The sequence below is a fragment of the Athene cunicularia genome, assembly GCF_003259725.1.
Source record: "Athene cunicularia isolate RWA chromosome 5 unlocalized genomic scaffold, athCun1 chr5_part2, whole genome shotgun sequence".
Taxonomy (NCBI): domain Eukaryota; kingdom Metazoa; phylum Chordata; class Aves; order Strigiformes; family Strigidae; genus Athene; species Athene cunicularia.
The window spans coordinates 4743860-4764076 of record NW_020799102.1 but is presented as its reverse complement, the minus strand read 5'-3'; the positions used below and the strand labels follow the sequence as shown (position 1 = coordinate 4764076).

The window sequence follows — 20217 nt, the reverse complement described above, 5'->3', positions numbered from 1 at the left end:
CATGTACTACTGCAGTTGCATCCTTAAAATGGTGAATTGTTGCTATGGCATTCTCCTGATGTGAAATAAGGAGATGATGTTTGTTTTCCTCACATCACTTTTGTGATGGCAGATGTGCTAGTACGTAATTGGTTTTGAATTATTTCCGAGAACAACTACATTCATGAGACTTTTTCACAGTGGATCTGGGTGGCGTTCTGATTGCAGGGAAAGGAGCTGTTCATGACTGAAGAAGAAAGGCAGAGAGAAGCGCGTCTCCGTGAGCAAGAACGCCAGGAGTTAATGCATCAGAAGCGACTTGCACTGGAGACTAACAAAATCATCAAAGAGCAGCAAGAGAAAGAGAGATTGTAAGGACTCTCTATAGCACAGTGAAAAATTTAGCTTGGATTTGGACAGGGCGTAGAGGGCAGGAGCAACTGGGAGAAGATTCCCAAATTAGATAAACTTAATTTTGCTGTTGCAAAATCTCTCTTCCTAAATCCTTATCCTATGCTGCTCTTGAGGTTCTGGGTTTTCAAAGCTGCTACCATTCAAATACATTTTGAGTAAAAGCGTTGTTTTGTTCCCCAACTGTACCCCTATGATTCAGTGTGATATTAGATTCCTGATGCCATTCCTTCATCCTTTATTTTCAGTGGGACAGTTACAAATTTTATACTCTTGCAATAATACACCATGGGACAGTCTCAGAAGGACATAGTGACTTACAGAGTTAAATAGATGATATGCCCTTATTATCCAGATGGTCAGAAATGTCCTCAGGGTTCCTACAAAAAGTATATTGAACCCTTGATATCTTAGAGATGACTCTTAAAAAGAAGCATTTTTCCCCAATACATATGTCTTTACTGTCTATATCCTTTACTAGCTGTATGCTGACACACTTTGTGCAAGTTCTTACTCAGAAAATACTATTTTTGTCATGGTGTCCTAATTCCTCTTATTATAGAAGAAAACTGGAGATTTCCCAGAAGGCTGCAGAGGAGGAAGAGCGATATCGCAGAGAAATAGAGCAGTAAGTAAAAACCTCACATAGGCAATATGCTGCCTGAAGAAGTGTTCTTAGATCTGACTGTAAACATTCTGCATATTCTTTTCTAACGAAATTGTGTACTATTTCCATAAATGTAGGGTCCAATGCATATGAGTAAGTACACCACCGTTACAGAATAGGAAACCCATGTGGAAATCAACACCTGGAAAACATAAGGATTATGGTGATAATAAATTCAATTTGAAATTGAAATTGAGTGCTTATTTTAAAAATGTAATAAATGTATAGAGAAATTTAAGATTAAGGAAGTTCTGTGTCTCAGAATTTGTTTGTTCTCACTGAACCACTACATTTAATTCTAACAGAAGAAAAAATAAATTAATACTGCAAGGAAATGGATCAGGGAAGAAACAGAGAATAATCATGAAAGAGCTGGAAAATATGCCTATACTCAGGGAATTAGCTTATATTTTAAAAAAAAACCCAAACAAAACAGAGGTAGTTTGTTCATGGTCTGTAAGAGTGTACACAGCATGGAATTTCATAGCCTTTTCAGTCTATCAGAAAGTTCCAAAAGCAAAAGCTGTGTAGATTTAGACTAAAATAAGAACTATGGGATGCTAATTGTTTTGAGTAGAAATTTTTGTCATCATAAATTTTAAGTAGGCTTTCTCTTACCTAAGGAGAGAATCAATTAAATTCAAAATGTTACACCAAGAGGATGAAATTCTATAACCTATTTTATTCAGGAAATCTGATTTTTATTAAAACAGTCTATTCTGTTTTTTAAAAATCTGTGATTCTAGGCACTAGACATGTTTACAGACTCTATCATAATGAAGTCAGTACTATAAACGTAATTTAAGCGTTGTTTTATATTTGGAACTTTGACCAGTATAACATGTTGTTATCACAGTAATTAATTTGCTTTCTAAATGACAGTGGGAAACTGCATGAAAGATAGTGTGAAATTGCACAGTATCTGCTTTGATGCAGCCTTTTGGGGCTAAGATTGACCCTGAAGTATTCAGCTTTGCACCTTTTACATCTTAAACAGTTTTTAATTCATATTCACTTGAGTCCCTTTCACGTACCTGTATTAGCTAGAATTCTCTGATAGCAAAAGTGCAGGGATTTCTGAATCTGTGAGGTGCGAAAAGGAATATATTCCCCCAGCTGTCACAAGAGAAGACTATTCTGACAGTCCTGCTGTCGGCTCTACTGCAGCATGTGGATGAATTCTTGCACGTTTTCCTTTTCTAATTCCTGGGGAATAGATAACACATCCTGTTTTTTATTGTGGTCTGCTATAGAAATTCCTGTAATAGCCATGGAAAGCTGCTGTAAAAGCAGACCATCACAGGTGAAGAATGCTTCCATTCTCCAAATCCAGATTGCCTTTCTGTTATAATGAATGCTCGATATCTGCAGTATCCCTCTGAACTAAGTGCATCTTTACTCACTCAGGGAGGACTATCATGATGAGGTTGCCCTGAGGAATGCTCATTGTAAGGTCTAGCATGTCTTTATACTTCCCTGTATAATTTCCAAGTGCTGCTCAGGCACTTCTTAAGCTTTTTCATGTTACAATCCAAACTCTTAAATCAGTGTTAATCTCCTTGGTGTAGAGGAAGGAGGATGGTAGTATAGGAACATAGATTTAAAGTTTAGGTTTAATAAGCATTTGCAGGCAGGCAATTTCACTAAAACACAATGCTTTCCTTTATTAACAGTTTGTGAGGATGATACTTTGCTCCATTTTTTAAATCCATTCTGCAGGAATTCCTGGTATAAAGTCACTGTGCCCTTTATTAGTATCCTGCAAAAAATTTCAAATGTACCTAAATGGCAGAGGTCCTTAACTCTGTGTACTTCAAGTTACATTGTAACCCCATATTTTTTTAAATTGAAATGTAAACAGCAAATATAAACATTCTGTCCAATGTTCCCTTCTATTAACTATGCGTCCAAATTTAAATCCTGACCTCAGCTGCGGGTTTAATAGTGCTTTGACCATGTGGATATTTCTTAAATTTACCTTAGCTACTTTAGAGATGCAAAAGGTAATACAAGTAGAAACAGCATAATATATATCTAAGACCTGATAAACTTTGGCACCATATATTAGTTTACCAGTTCAAGAGAGGCTACAGCCAAGAATAGATCTTGGATCACTTAAAGGCACCTTATATGAAGTTACAGACTTAGGTTATATGGCAGTTCTCTTGTGACCTGCTTGAGTTTGCTGAATTTTCCTTCAAAATGTCCTTTTCTTAATCTTGGTGCCTTCTAGGTGCCTTTTAGATAATTTACTTGTTTTATGATCTCCTTTGTTCCAAAGTGACTTTTTTTTTTTTTTTTTCCCCTAGGATGCTGAATATAATGTAGTTTATGTCTCAACAGTATTTAGTTCTTTCTGTGAAGAGTCACTGTTTAGTGTAGCTTAGAAGTATGTGTTTAGGAAGCAGTTATCAAAATGGAGATGTGATACAGAAAGATGACATACAGTTTTTAGGTATAATTTACCATTGTAACATCTGATTTAGGCATGTGGTAGATGTTCTGTCACTTAGTATTTTAGTTAAAACTGACTGTTTTTCTAATAGATTCTTCCCCATTCTAAAAAATAAAAAATTGTTAGGTGAGAGATGGTTTTTGGATTCAGTTAAGGTGACAGTATTATAGTGCATCACTTGGGGCTTAATATCTGTGCAGGTGTTTGTATAACTGGCCTTAGAAGTCTCAAATAAGAACATTTCAGTCACATTGTATTTTGCACATTATCTTAGTAGCTTAGTAAATGAAACTTAGATTGTTGAAAGGAATTTCGTTTGGGGGAAGGTGAGTTTATTTTGCTTTATATTAAAGAGAAAAAAACAAACATGAATTTATATTGATGCTGTTGTTTTTATACTCAGAATTCCTAGCTGCACTTTTTCCCTATAGGATAACAGCAGAAGAAGAGAAATTTAAAAAGGAGTGGGAAGAAGACTGGGGTCCTAAAGAACCTCCCAAATCACTAAAAACTGTAACAGCAGAAGTGCATTCTGCCCCTCGTTCCAAACACAAAAGTAAGTAATTGATGCTAATCTGCTTCCTAGGGAAAGTATTTGTTTGACATCACAGAGCTGTATGGCATATGTCCCTAGTTTGTGGCCAAGCCAAGCTAGTTATGACTGTTATTTTCAGAAGGCTGGAAGCATATGATAGATTAATTTAATATCTCTTATTTAACAGGTATCTAGCTCACAAAATCTGCAGCCACTCAAACAGCCATGGTTTTTACAAGCAGCACCAGCGGGGATGACAGTTAAAATAAAGCTCACTAAAACCTCTTTAGCTTGGGGTTTTGGTGCACTGCTTTCCCTGTTGTTTGTGTTCAGTGTTTTGCCTGTCAACCTTTTCACAGAGCAGTTCTTGCATCAGTAGATTAGTGCTAATTTCCAGTGTGTGCACAAATGGAAGTAGTGCTGCATTTTTTATATGATAAATGATTGTTTTATGTCCATGTGGACTGATACTCAAATACTAAGCTATATACATATGAGTGCTTTCATCTCAGTGAATAAAATATTATTTATAATAATAAGTAATAGTTTAGGGGTTTGGGGCATTTTTTTACTGTTACTTTTCAAAATGAAGGTATGAAGAAGGAGAGACAAGTGTTTGGTTTTGTTCTTTCATTTGTAATTATCTTTGAACTAAGAATGTCTTGAAGCTCCCTTGCTTCTCTTCCCTGAGGAGGAGTAAACAGTATATTGAATGTCATCAAAAAATGCAACAGAAATAATTGTTGCAAACCAACAGTGTGACGCTAAACAAAAAAAGAGAAAAATCAAAGATTCTTAAGAATCAGTTACTTTTTTTTAAGTGTTTTTCCTGGATCTTTTGACAGATCTGTTTCTTGCCAGCATGCCTTTCACATTTGCTTTATTCCTTCTCAGGCTAAAGTATTTACCACTTCATTTTTCTGTATATCACTTTCTTCAGCTCATGCTCTTTTGACAATTGTCTTAAAAATGAAATGGTGATGGTATAATGATGTTTACAATTGGTGCAAAAATAATCTTGCATGCTGAACACTTGGGGAGCAAAGCATGTAAGCATGTACTGATTAAACACATACAGTCAGAACTACTGTAGCAGTTCCTAGTGACCTAATCATGAGAAAGCTAGGCACGTTTCTAAGGATTTGCAAAATTCAGGCATCTGTCCATGAGCTGCTATGCAGCTCTGCTAATATGTTAAATAGACCTTTTGTCAGAGTGGAAATTAAATCCTGCTTTTTCAAATGTAGATTACCTGTAGATTTCAAAACACTTATCCCTTAGTTTTGTTTTTTCTGTTCCCCTCTTGCTTTAATTTTCCGTACTCAATCTGTGTCTTTTTCCTCCCGTCTTCCTTTTTCCTGTCTTTTTGCTGCAATGGATGGAAAGAGGAAATCTTTCACAAACAGGCTGTAGTCTGCACAGACTGAAAATTGATTTGATATCACTGGGCAGGCTGCTTCAGAATTAGTCAAGAGAGGAGGAGGTACTGTTTGTACACTGCAACTTTTCCATGAAGAATTGCCCTGAAGTGTAAGTCTGATTTAGTTGTCCAAAGGAATTTAAGGCACTTGGAGCTTAATTGGCAGTTAAGAAGCTAAATTGGAAGCTACAGATAGTATGTGGAGAGTGTACTAAAATGGTATTAGACAAAGGCAGAAGTGGAAAGTGCTTATTGCATAACTTAATGAGACCTGGGTTGGTTCATAACCTGATTATGTTATTTTTTTGGTGACTTTGGGGAAGTCACTTAACTTTTCATGGATGAGAAACTGAGATGGAGAAATGTTTCTTTTGCAACCATCTTTTATCCGTTTATTTTCTGATTCTTCAGGACAATGTTTTCTCTGTCTAGCATTTACCTCAGTGACAGCACAGTAGAAGGCTGGTATTTCTTTTTGAAGCCAGATATCCCAGAACTGCTGATGGTTTAATTACAGGAAAAGCCACCTACCTCTGCAGGCTTCCCTTCATAGCAGAACAGACTAATTGGCCATGTGCAGATCTGAACTGCTCTTCAGAGTTGGAGGACACTGGAAATTGATTTGATTTAAGCAGGACCTCATTCTTTTTCAATTATGTAAAAAAAATATCCCATTGCTAACTTCTTTTTGTTTCATGGAAACTTCTAGTCACACATTGCTGATCTCTTTTTCATTTCATGGGAACCTCCAGTTAGACTGTCATTTCTATCTCCTCACTCCTTTCCTCTGTTTCTCTAGTAGATTTAGAGGGAGTTGCACATGACCAACTTGAAACAGATGACATGGATGAAGTGATCATGAAACAGGACAAACAGGTTTGCTGCTCAGCATTAACTTCCTATCCTGATTCAGATTCTTCCTGTGTTTCACTTCCTCCTGACAGTCAGTCTTAACACCGAGCTGATCATTTGGTTTTGCTAGGGCAATATGTGTGGTCCTTTAGTAAATGGTGGAAGATTAGGATGCTGTTGCTGTTATTGCTTTCTAAAGATACCTTGACACAAACACAAAATCTATCAATCCTACTGAAAGATGGATTATATTGAGAGCTCTGTGTGTTATCAGTGTTTCTTCTATAAAATTATGGTAATGGATTCTTTTGTATGTTTTTGCTTAGCAATGTTATTTTAAATATTTATGCACTTGGCCTAGGAAATGGTGCTTTTCTTGTCTCCTCAAATGCCATGGTGTTCTGCCACAAGCCTGAATGAGTTTGAAAGCCTGTTTCATTTTAAGAAGGCTTGTTAAAACTAGTGTAAAGTAGGACCATGACCATAGCAATCTTAGCAATGCATATGGGTGTATGTTTCTGTATGAAGGTTACCTGTTGCATTTACTTTGTTTAACATAAAATGTGTACTGGTAAAGTAAGGATAACATGACTAAATGTACTAGCACAATTGATCAAGAAATCATCTAAGAACTTGTCATGTAATAATGAAACTTTCATGTGGCGTCTTCAAATAAATTTTAATCAGTTACATGTATCAGTATGGATTAATCTGAATCTGAACCAGTCCTTGACTTTTCTTCAAAAAACAGCTTTTCCTTTACCTTTTGTAGCTTTTGGATGGTTTTATCGGTATGAAGGAAAATTTCCCACAATCCGCAAGGTACAAAGTTTGATATGTAAATCTGTTTGCTGTGCATTTGAATTATAATTCCTCTTTTTTTATTCTTCTTCTCTGTTATTACTAGAGATTCTTTTTAGTCAAATGCTTCTTTTAACGTGTGCACAAATGCAAATGTGTTTGGGATGCATCTACCTAGGAGTTTGTTCTTTTGAATACTTTGGACTTTTCAAGTTCTGCCAGCTGCAGTGGGAATTGTATGTTAATACTTTGCAGAAGGTGTTATGTACAGGTGGGCAGTGTATGTTCTCCAAAAGTCCTCAGAATAATGTATTAAAGTACAGACTCAAAAATCCAGTGGGAACCAAGTATGCAGTTCCCAGTTACACTTTGCATATCTCCCAGTAAGAAGAGTGCTGAAAGCAAAAAGGTTTAGGCATGTACATTATACAGAATGAACAACAAAAAAATGAAAACCTTTAATTTGATACAATACTTTCACATCTGTAGAACTGCTGCTAAAGTATTGCAATTTCAAATTGTTAGGGTTTCTAATAATACTCTATTCCTGCTGTTGCTTTATTCTGTTTATTTCTTTCAGTGTATATTAGCCATATTATAAGGGGTTTGTGGTTGTGTTGTGGTGGTGTTTGGCTTTTTTTGTGATGGCTGATGGTAATTAACTGGGGTAGAAGTGTCAAGAAGGGTTCATATGTCTATCTTCTGAGAACTTGGCGTTTCTGAGGAGGTCAGGATTGTGTCTGGCAGAAGTATTTGTGTCACTGTTTAGGACTGTTTAACCTTCTGTGTGGACAGAAAATGCCTGTTCTCCTTATTAGAGACTAGGAAGTGATGGTGCACTCTGATAACATTTTGTACTGCTAGCGGCTGTAAATCATCATGGAATGTGTGAAAGCCAGTACAGTTAGGAATTCTATCTGAAAAATATAAATACATGTTATGAAAACTAAGTGCCCTCACATGTAGGTGATCTTTTGTATTCCTGCTGACAAAGATTGCAGAGCATCCAAATATTTTTCATATAGTAATGAAGATCATACCCAGTTCCTGTTGAACTTTACTACACAGTCTGAACTAGAGGCTTGAAAAGATGTATTTTTAATCTTTTACTTTTAGAAATATTTCAAAATCTCGAAGTGATTAATTTCATCCTACTACAAATTGCTAATTGATATGTTTTGTTTTCTTTTAAAACCAGACTTTTACTTTGTACTCTATGTCTATAAATATATGTCTATAAATGCAAATAAACTGAATCTGTAATGTGTGGAAAGGACGGCTCTTACTGTCGTACCTGAATGCAGTGAACACAGCTAACATTGTCTGATATATGTTCAGGTTCTGGAACACTTTGGCCTGTGTACTGCTTGGTGTACTGCCTTTAAATTCAGTAATTTTTCAAGTGTTGATACCTAGCAGGTTGACCTGTCAGATGTTTACCTTTAGTAGATGGTACTAAATATATCTTGTAATTATTAGAGGATAATATTAGCAATTGTTGTTAAGGTACAAACTAATTAGCCCTGAATGCCAACAGAATTATATTTATGCTAAAACATTAGTATGAAACGCTAGATTTTACTTTAAACTTTTAAAAAATTGTGTCTCCAACAATTATTAATTTCTTTACTTTTTTTTTCCAACAACATCACTTAACCATGAAGCAATAGACAACATCCCACTAAGCTTAGCAGTACAAAGTTCCAATAGCTACTTGAGTGTGGGAATTGACATTTTAGCTGCCAGGGAAAATGTCTGTTTTCCAAGGCTTTATTATCATTACATGTAAAAGGTGGAAGGAAGACAAATCATGCTATTTAAGGTGAAGCATGTTCATGATTTGAATCCCCAAAACCACAATGAAAAGTTGGTAGTTGATGACAATTAGCAGAGCGAAATCAAACCCAAGCATAGCCTCTCTGGTCACTGGCAGTAGTTGACAGTAAGTGGCCAGCTGCTACTCCTTTTTACTTTTTCATAAATAAAAGGAGAACATGGGCTTTCCAGATGTCATGGTTTAACCCCATCTGGCAGCTGAGCACCACACAGCTTCTTGCTTGCTCCTCCCCACCTGGCCCTGGTGGGATGGGGAGGAGAATTCGAAAAAAAAAACCAAACACCTCGTGAGTATAGATAAGAACAGTTTAATAATAGAAATAAATATAGTTATAATAACAACAATAATAATAATTGTAAAGAAAAGGAAGATAAAAAAAGAAATAAGAGCCAAGAAAAGACAATTGATGCCCAATGCAGTTGCTCACCGCCCGCTGACCAACGCCCGAGCAGCAGTCTGCCCCCCAGCCAACTCCCCCCCAGTTTCGATAGTGAGCATGACGTCCTGTGGTATGGAATAGCCCTCTGGCTGGTTGGGGTCAGCTGTCCTGGCCATGGTGTCTCCCAGCTTCTTGTGCACCTGATCACTGGCAGAGCATGGGAAACCTAAAAATCCTTGGCTTAGGATAAGCATGACTTGGCAACAACTAAAGCACCAGTGTGTTATCAACACTGAATCCAAAACACAGCACTGTACCAGGTACTAGGAAGAAAATGAACTCTGTCCCAGCCAAAACCAGGACACCAATATGAACTAAGCCCTAGCAGTACAAACAGGAGAGGATAGGAGAAATATGCCATCATTAAAGCAGAAATAAGGAGCAAGGTATATTTGAAGACAACAGGAAGAAAGGATCCAAAACCACTATGTAGTTTTTCCCTTTGGTTGCACTCTACGTGTAAAATTTTAGTTGCTTTGTGCTGTATTAGTTCACGTGAGTAGATTTTATCAAGTGCCTGTAAGAGCTGCGTGGTCTTTGTGATGCAGTGGTCTTTCCTAGGAGCAATTCAGTTTGTGCACCAATCTAACCCTTTCATTTACAATTGCTTATTTCTGTTGTATTAAGGCATGCAATGCTCATTTTAGGACACATGCATGAAGATGATTTATGCATAGAATATTCACATCTACCTATACATGAGCATCTGTCACCTAAAAGCAGTCTATATATATCCACATATATACATATTCTGGCATATATATAAAAATGCCAGAATTGAGAGATGGCACATCAAGACCTAACGAAAACTGTTTTGTAGTGGGCCTGTGTGCCCTAATGTCGTAACTTTACATAGAAACAAAACAGTTGAACTGTCTGACCTCGTCCAATTTACGTTAATGTTCGCAGACCCTCCAGATAAGGTTGAATTTCCTGCAAATTGCTGGGGAAATGGACTTTAGATTTTTCTTTTGAAAAACCATCCCCATACTTGCACAGACTGTAATTAAATTTTCAAGGCAGGCACTCATGTACAGAACTTGAAGTTTGCAGTGTTTTTAGCTGATGTAAAAATCTGTTTAACTAAAAACAAAAAATCGAAAAACAAACCCACCAAAACTTCCCAGAAAGGAAAAGAAAGAAAGAAGTCAAAAAGTGACAGTTTTTGCGAACAGAAGAAGAATAAAAAGGAAATGGAGTTTGAGCAAAAACTTGCCAAAGAGAAAGAAGGAATGTTGGAGAAAGAAAAGCAGCTGAAAATAAATCGTCTCGTGCAAGAGGTATGTTGTGTTCTATCAAGTGCCAAATGATACTGAAATAAAATGAGCTGAATCTTTAGTGACATTATCTCAGCAGGACACTTGTTTAATAATGTCAAGGATAATGAAGTTTTTAAAAAAATGCTGTTTCACTGCAAAACTCTGTTTGCTTGTTTCTACAGTCAGTTTTTATCCTAAATAAGGATACCTCTGCAGTTAGTGAGTGTCCATGTGTAGCGATGAATTTAATGAAAGACATCAAAATAGGAAATAATTTGCAAAAGCATTATTAATTTTTAAACTAATTTAAATGGTGTTTCATACTTTGAAACCTATTGGTATTGTAACTATACCTATAACATTTTTTCATGCGCTGATGTTATGGTTAAGGTATCTGAGACAGAACGAGAAGACCTGGAAGAATCAGAAAAGGTGCAGCACTGGGTGGAAAGACTTTGTCAGACACGGTTAGAACAGATTTCCTCTGTGGAGAATGAATCGCCTGAGGTAAAATTCTGGATTCTCCATATATTTCATGATCTCTAAATAACTCACTAGTGTCCTAAAAGCAGCAAGCTTTTACCAGAGAAAATTCTGTCTTGATCATCCCCCCTCAGTCTTCTTTCTAGGAGAGGAAAAGCATGTCTGGAATTAATGAATTACAATCTAGAGCATGTTATGTTCCTATATTTTATGGAGATTTAAAAAAATTATTTTAATGAACTAAATGTATTTTATCCTTTTAACATATACTATCACCACAAAACTAACAGTTATATTGGCTCGTGAGCTTTTTGGGCTAGGTGGAACAGACTAATAATAATAAAACTGAGACTAGAATACCAAGCCGTATTTTTTAGAATCTGATGAAAATAAGAACATCGCTGATGATGAGCTCTCGCATACTTCCTTGTATTGCATGGAAAAAAAGATTAAGATTACAAGAAGATAAGAATCTTCCAAAGAATAGCTTTTGAGTTTGTGTTTTAAATAGTCCCTTTAAATGAAGGGAGTTGCAGATAGTGATTGTGCCTTGGAGCCTGATGGTTCTAGATGTGAAGTGAGGTTTTCCCACCATCCTGCTGCCCTGGCTGCCTTCCAAGCACAGCTGCTTTCAAGAGGAACACTGCAATCTGCTTAACTCCCCCAGGATCCCCAAGAAATTGCAACCGCAAAGGGGACCCTTGGGGAACACTCTTGCATGAATTTCCTTCAGGTCAATGTGGAGCAGCTCTGAAAAAAGCAGCTGGTCTTCTGTTCTTCCTGGCCTCAGGCTCAGATCCATGTGGCTCTTCAATGCAGGTCTCTAGGACAGTTTGTCTCACTACCTAAATTTGGCTGCCTGTGTTCTGCTAGATCTTTGTCCCCCTTCCTTTGTAAAGTAAGAGGGCACATTACAGATTAAAACTACTGTTGTATTTCCAGAGCTTTACCCTGATTTAAGACAAGCACTCTGTATTTTATTTGCTGCATGAATTATATTATATATAAATATTGCATTACAATTCTTCTACAGAAGTACCTAAGCAGTTAAACTCATGTAAAACACAAACGCAGAATTCTTTTGAGGGTTAAATGTGGCTGAACAATATTCAGGTATTACAGGCTTAACTGCTACTTGCAGTCAAGTTCTCTTTACTTCTGCCAAAGAAATACCTGGGTTTTAGTACCAAGGGGTGAGTATGACAGATAAGGAGATCCCAAAGGATGTCAGCAGAGATACCAACCTGAGGGAAATATTGTCATATTAGGCTCATGTGTATGTAGAACAGCTCATCTCTAATATTTCCTCAGTTGAGTCTACAAAATAGCAAAATGAAAGAATATCAACTGGTTTTTCTTACATACTCCAGTTTGATCACTGATAAAAGAAGTGTCATCAACTCTAACAGCATATGTAGAATCCTCATTCACACATAACCTTATTTTTTGGGTGAGCTGCTCATTACGTTCAAACTCTGGAGTCAAGTAACAGAAATTAGAAGGTCCAGAACCTCCTGAGGATTCATAGCATCCTAAACTTTCTGTTTTGAATAGCTGCTTAAGCTCACTTCCCTCTCTTGTATTAATGTCTGGTTATGTTTACACCAGACTTTAGACCCTTTCCGTTTTTTAATAGCATGGAATTTCAGGGCCTGTCTTCATTTACTTCCCTTTTATATAATCATCTTTTCAAGGAGCAATTCTTGCTTTCTCTTCATAAGAGCTAGAGAGGCAAGAGTTGTGTTGTCTGTGATTTGTCCTATGATTTTTCCTTCTGAAGACCTTCTGCAGTTGGGTTTTTTAGGGTGGTTTTTTGTGTCACTCCTCCACTCCAACAGCCAAGGCTACTGTCACAGCACTCCAATTTTCTTCATTTTAAAAAGGAATCCCAAGAAGTGCTTTAAAAAAGGCTTTCAGAGGAAAACTTTATGTATATTCTGTGTGGGAGAAGCCAAGAGATTCTTGTGCAGGAGCAGTTAGGCTGAGTGATGTTCTAGGATTTGCCATTAATTTCTTCAGATCTGTGGCAGGCAGAGGAACTGTTAAGGCAGATTTCTGTTCTGTTGAATGTAGTTGGCAAGTGGACGTCCTTCTGCTTCTCCTTCTGCCACATCAATGCGGCGTTTTGCCGGTGGCCTGCAGCTTCACACCACAGATCTTGATGATATAAACTTAGATGAAGTTGACAAGCCTAAACAACGTGTGGCACCACCTCCGCCACCACCACCCACCGTTACTCCAGCATCATCAACTCATCTACTTCCTACACCAAATGTTCCACTTCCAAGAGGTCCAGCCCTGGCAGTAACACCAGCTTCCCAGGTGACCTCATGATTTGTTTGGTTGCATGTGCCTTTACCATTCCCCTGCTTGGCCTCCCACCCCTGCTCTATCACCCACTTTATTCACTGGATCTACCCATCTGCCACATGCAATGTTAAAAGAGGCAGTGAGATCGTTTCATTGTTTTATAGTAGTGAATGCAGTCTAGAGGTAGTTATATTTTTTTTAATTTTAAGAATTTAAATCAAGAAGGTTTTTACTCTCTCCTCCCTACATATGTTGCAACCCTACCACATGCAGGTATCATGTATCAGTTAAAAAGACAATTTGGACTTGAGTGTTTAAAGATTAAAAAAAAAAAAAGCAATGACAGGCATCAGATTTAACTCATCATTAAATTTGAGCAAAATATCTGTGGTGAAAATTACTTCTGAAAGTGTCTTAAATATGTCATCAAATTGCTTTGTTAGGTGAGAAGAGCGAACAAAGAAAGTTAGCTTAAAATCAAAAGCTCAAGCTTTTAAAACATCAAAACTGTATAAATTACCAGTAAAATACTTTTAAATGAACAAGAGCTGGTAATCAGTTTTGACTTTTTTACACACACAGGAGTTAGATTTCTTTGAGAAAACATTCTGATGTCCTACTTATTACAATCTCAGTCCAAACGAGGATCAAATATAAGAAATCTTGTGCCAGATCTCACTTTAGAAGAGAACTGGCAACTATTTCATCATGATTCTCTTTTCTAAGCACTGTAGTGAGATTCATGTACTCATTCTTGTGGCAAAAGAATCTTAATTGTTTTAAACAGCAGAAGAGGATCCCATACAGTCACTTTTTTTCCCCGCCCACAGTTTTCTGCATGGATTGGCTGAATGCTTTGTTGGTTTTCATGGGGTTTGTGCATGTTTACTTGGAAATACTACGTTTTGCATTTGCATGATTCTAGTTGGGGTGGGGAAGGATATGCAAATTAATCAGTTCTCAGGGGAAACTGGCAGATGATTTCTATATGAATAATTGCCCAAATGTGAACTATTAATCTCTTCTTGTACACTTAAGTAGAACTCTGATAGTGCTCGATCTATGTGGTTTATATGTTTGAAGTGCCAAGAATTATGCTAAATCCAGTGAAATTGAGATACCAGATATTCTTATGGATCACACCTTTCCCAAGCTATTTGCAAAATAAAAATTATGTGAAATGATGCAGATGTAAAAAATACTAGCATTCAGAGGAGAAATACATTCTCCCAATGACAATAAAAAAATATTCAGATAAAATAATCAATATAGGAACTGCCATACAGGATCTAATACCAAACCCATATATTCCAATATATGTTTCTGGCAGTTTTTCACTGCTAGAGAAAAGAGGTTAATGATTAAGGAAAAAAATATATTGGTTAACAACAGAAAAATAACCTACCCTTCAAAAACGCTGGCCGTTTTCACTGAATACAAGCAGTGTATACGAGGAGACAGCTCAGCTTTTTGGAAAGTATTAATACTGAGCCAAAGCTGCTTTGTTTATAAGTAGATAACTCAGTATTCCTGATGTGGTTTCAGAAATGGAAGAAAAATAAGAAGCTGGACAACTTACCTTTTTTTTTTTTTTTAAAAACATTTATTTGACTTTAGCAAGTCAACATCTTGTCTTTATGCCTGCTAAAGCTAAAAATAGAAACTTGTTGTCCCATAAGGTTACTTTTCTAATATTATTTAAACCGGTAAATCTTTATGTTGCTGATTTTTATTTTTTTTTTTGGCCCCAGATTGCTTAATTTCAAATTCGGCTCAAACAAATACCTGCAAAAGGAATGAAATCCTGTCAAGTACATTCTTGACAACTTATTAAAATATCTGGTATAAATTGATCTGTTTCTCAAAAGTATTATTAGCTATATGCTTTGCATGAACCTAGAGCTATACTAAGTCTGTTACTGTTTAGGTTGTAAGAAACACCTCCCATGTCGGCAAAGTATCTTCTGTGTCAAGCAATCCGCTGGTATGTCATGTACTGTTAATAATGACTGTAGTTTTATGAACTTCCTATGTAATACTAATATCAAAGGTTTGACTCTGCATGGCTAATTTATTTAAAACTCAGCACTTGCATCCATGTGGATCCGTTGCTGTGTTACAAGATACCCGATACCAAGTAGTGGAAGTGACTCCTAATGGTCTGAGGACCTAATATTTCAACACTTCAGTAACATACAGTCCACATTTGCCTGTTCTGTATGTCTTAGAGAATATACTTTGTGAAGACAGACAAAAGGAGCTAGGACCAAACTATATTTTCAACATAATGGGTATTAAGCAAGCTTTCTTCTCAGAAGAACCAACATTTGTTTGACAGCTCCTTACACTGATTTGTTTCAGGATGGCTGGATGTCAGGTTTCCCCATTCTGAGGCACTCTAGAATCTAAATTGTGCAAATCCAGGAGAAATCATCCAGAATCCAGTCCAACTTTAACAAGTTAGTATCTGTGAACCTGCTGATTCTTCTAAGATCAGAAAGCCTGATGATACATTTTGTAGTGTGGAACAACATTAGTTGAGGGATATCCACAGGGACTTTCAAAGATCTGGTTCCAAAACTCTTATCTTAAATTATTTTTAAAATGGAAAAAAAACCCCAAACAACCGTACAAACAAAAGAACACCCCCAAAATTCCCTTATTACAAAAACCAAAAAAACTGGCTTAACCAATTTGCTGGAAGAGATTCAAATCGTTTTGGAGGATACAGCTTGTACTATATGAATGATGTCTGGAATACATCACATTTCCTATGAGAAACATTGACAAGAGTGTGCTGAGAGTTGCTGGGGTTAAGTCAGAAACTAAACCCACAGGGCTCCGTTTTGAACTCTTTTCTTGAATAAAACTATTCTTGACGTCAGTGGGAGTTTTGACTGAGTAAGAAGTGTACAACCGGGTTAGTACGTGCTGGATGGTTAGGTCTCAGATGCCTCTGGGTATCTGTACTTTGTAGAGTCAAGGGTGAGTAATTAGTGTAACCCTTGCTCTTAAGTCAAGATAAGTTAGCTTGAAATTCTTTATGGAAAGCTGATTGCTGCAGTCCTGGTGAATTTCATCTTAAAAGATCTATTTAGCTGTAGATAAGTTAAAATCTCATTTCAGGTTCACTATGTTCTTACACTCGACTCTAGCTTTTTTTTTCTTTTTTTTTTTTTTTCCCCTGTAGTTTCTCATTCAGTTCATTGCCTTTATGGGATAAATGCCAAAAGCAGGGATGAGATTTTTCCATAATCTTGCTGGTGAAGTCAGAGTTTAGGGGGAAAAGCTACTATTTGGATGCAAGAGAAATTATGTTTTGGTTTGCTGACTTTTTAAGTCTTTGTTAAAATATTTTTGTAGCCTTTTGTTGTATTAGTGTTATTAAATTCATTACCATAAACTATTTGCATTGAGGCATCTTGGTGAAATGATGGATTTGCACAATTATGTTGTGAATTGTAATTTTCTTAAATTAACTCTATAGCAACTTGCTCCAAGTCCACCTACCCAACGACATCCAGGGGTACCAATAGTCTCTAAACCAGTCATGCTGCATCCTGACCCAAACTTTATGGTCAGGCCAACAATCAAATCAGAGGCCCTGGTAAGCCTTTTAATGTTCCTTTTCTGAGTGCTACAGTACTGTGGGATTTGTTGTTGACTTGTCCTCAGAGAATCAATGCTTGTCTTATTTTCTGCTAACTAAAATGAATGTAGATTTTCAAGTGATCTGTAATGGTAAGTACAAAAGGGTACTTTTCCCTTTTTCCCTCCCCCCATCTAAAAGTAACTTTTAGTGACAATTTTTGTACTGGAGTGCATAGTTCCAATGCAGCCTTAGACTCTGTAGATATTTTTCATTTATTCACATGCTGTTTTTTTTTTTTTAATACTGAATTCATCAGAAATGAAATAGTAAAAAGTGATTACACTGTATTTGTCTTTGTAAATAGTCATGAACATACAATGATGAGGTATAGATCTACATTTCATTTCTAGAGAAAATAATGTGTGTTTTTCTATCTTAGACTCCAGTATACTGGTCATGCAGTGTTACTGCATTGACTCATAATCACATTCTTTTTTGTATTTCTTTTCCATTTCTGTTTCAAATGTAAATGAAGACTAAATATTCTAAGTGAAGGGTAAATATTTTAGGACCAGCTATGTAGCATCTTTGGGAATTGTGGTATATGACAGAAAGTGAGCCAAGGCTTACTGAAAAAAAATATAAATACTGTTCTGACCGGTGATAACTCCTAAGTGACAGCCCTGAAAATTCATCTATCAATTGGTAATATTTATTCTTAAGGGTCATCGTGACTGTTAGAATTAGAATTGTGTGTCTTACATGCATATGTGTGGACAGGTGTGCATACATACATTTATACAAGCAAGGCAATGTATTGCAACATGAGCTTTCTAAGTGATGAAAAAAATATCAAATTTGCATTTCATTTAATTACAAGTTTATGCTATATCTGACAATAAACAATGTGCACAATATTCCTACCTTTCATCAAAGTGCAATGGATTTTTTTGTCTTTTTGTAATTAATAATTTAGATGCTCTTGTTCCTTTATTTTTCCCTGTTACAGTTTGAACAAGTTTAAGTGATACTTAGTAACTAGTTTCCCCACAGACAGTAATCTTGAAACTTCTATATTATAAATGGATTGAAATGATAAATGAAAGCACTTTTTATAAATTGCTCAAGAAAAGGCAGGTACACAAGCTAAAAATAAATTCAGAGCCCTCCAGCATAGATATTTCTTTCAGTTGTATGCACTGGAGCTTTCATTTTGACTGTGTTCAGTAATTCAGCATCTCTAAGCAATATAAAATTCCTTAGGGGAGGAATGAACAAAGTAAAATAATAATCTGCAGTTAATATAATCTAGCTCTTGAAAATAAATAACTGTTGTGCAAGTATAAACTAGTTTGTAAAATTGATAATTGTCTTATGTGTGACCAGACAGTCTTGGTAGAAATTGAACATGTTGCTTGTTTGGTTTGGGGGGTTTTTGTACTGCTTACAATTAGTTTGACAAGTTGGCAATAATAGGCACCTCCATGAGAAAATTTCTTACAATTTGTTATGCATGCATGCACATTTTCCAAATCACAGGTCTGCTGAAATATTTCAGATGTCAATCATCTTCATTCCCAAGCTGCCTTATATTTGTTGGAAGATCAGAATTCAGTGGGAGCAATATTCTGATGGGACTTTGAGAGAAACATCAGTCTATAGATTGGTTTTGCAGTCCTTTTACCCCTTACCTCCATTCATGACAATGCAGCAAAGAGTATTCATCCTCACTGCAGTGAAGTCACAGTAGTGTGTGGAGTAAGTCTTGCATGGATACTGAACTAAAGAGTGAGGCTGCTTCTGTTAGTTAAAAATTAAAAAGGGCACCATATGACAAAACAGACAAGGAGGTACCTGCCTGTCTCCAGAAATGTCTAAAAAATTACAATTTCATTTAATGTGGAAGGAATGTTTGGGAGGGAGCTGTGTCCTTATGTAAGTCCATGGTTCAGGTACAGGACTGGTTCCACTTCTCTTAGCAAAGAGAAGTATCATCAAAGACAAATTACCTTTTGCTACTCTATTTCTTGTCTTGCTAGATTTCACACACCTTATAGAACTCCTGTCTATATGTCTTAATATGACATAGTGCACTTAATTTCTTCTACCTTGTTTTTAACTGAATTTGGCTGTCCTGAGTACCAAACTCTAGAAACTGATCTTCATGGATTTACTTGATTAGAGCATCTAACCAAGTGAGCCTACACTTGAGCAATTCACTGTAAAGAAGATTAAAAGCATGAATGTAAGAATAAAATAAACATGCAAGAATGGGTAAAATGTTCCAGTTACCTGGATGGTAGTTGGAACAGATAGGAACAGTGAAGTGTCTGTTTTGATTTAAATCTTCAGATTAACTGAATTCAGATTAGATTGCCAGGTCTTTTAAGACTTCATGAAAACAAAATTGTTCTTACTTAAAAATAGGAAAATGATGGGTGAGGATTAAACCTTAATTGTGGCCTTGAATGCTGAGGGCTGCCCTAGGTCAAAACTAGTGTGAACTGTTTGTCTCTGCTGTACTAGAGTGAACTGGAATACATTCATGGCAAAGCTAATTAAATTTTGGCTCAGAGAAAATGAGAGGTTTGTTATGATTTAGCAGTGGGGTTTTCAGAGAAGCAAAACTCTGCTCTCCCAACTATCACAAACATCCTGTTGTGTGAGTTAGAAGTCTTTGATGCCTCCCTCACTCCTTTGTCATTGGATGAAGCATTTCTGAGAGGAAGGAGGAGTATTTAAGCTTGCTCTCTTTGCAAGATTTGAAGCCTGATTCTGCAGAACTGCAGTCAAGGGACCCAAGACAGGTGCTTAGATACTGTGTGGTAAGACGTGCAGTGATTGGAGATTTCAATTATCACTAGCCATAGCTATACCAAAATCATCTGTATTGCAAAGGAAATAAATTTTTTTCTAAGTGAATATTTTCTTCGAAGTTGAAGAAATTTGTGGAAAATCTTGCCAGACTTGCCCAAAAGTCCTTCAAGACAAAAACTTATTTTTTTGTATTAATTAAACTCAGACCACAGATCTTTCATTAACTCAGGAATAGATATATTTTTTTCAAGTAGTCTGACTATAGGACACTGGTGGAATCAGTAGTGAAACATATAGTCATTTGTTTTAAAGCAAATTGAGTCTGGAAATGTAAATACCAAAGTTTAGTTTGTAGAAAGT

At 36.4% G+C, this 20217-nt stretch overlaps 1 protein-coding gene across 8 annotated transcripts in view; it reads left to right on the top strand.

Moving 5' to 3' along the window:
• Positions 1 to 20217, top strand: part of USH1C (USH1 protein network component harmonin) — a 44247-nt gene that overhangs the window by 13297 nt on the left and 10733 nt on the right. For 4 of the 8 annotated variants that reach the window (XR_003398596.1, XR_003398597.1, XM_026850421.1 and 1 more), the window contains exons 12-20: positions 208 to 350; positions 953 to 1018; positions 3944 to 4068; positions 7092 to 7141; positions 10524 to 10676; positions 11046 to 11162; positions 13212 to 13460; positions 15376 to 15432; positions 16936 to 17055. Coding sequence is in view for 2 of the 8 variants with exons in the window: in XM_026850421.1 (XP_026706222.1) it covers positions 208 to 350; positions 953 to 1018; positions 3944 to 4068; positions 7092 to 7141; positions 10524 to 10676; positions 11046 to 11162; positions 13212 to 13460; positions 15376 to 15432; positions 16936 to 17055 (1080 nt within the window). In the remaining 6 variants the exon portion in view is untranslated. Of the gene's footprint in view, positions 1 to 207; positions 351 to 952; positions 1019 to 3943; positions 4069 to 6266; positions 6344 to 7091; positions 7142 to 10523; positions 10677 to 11045; positions 11163 to 13211; positions 13461 to 15375; positions 15433 to 16935; positions 17056 to 20217 lie in introns of all 8 variants that reach the window. The other 4 variants (XR_003398598.1, XR_003398599.1, XR_003398601.1 and 1 more) reach the window with 4 other exon arrangements.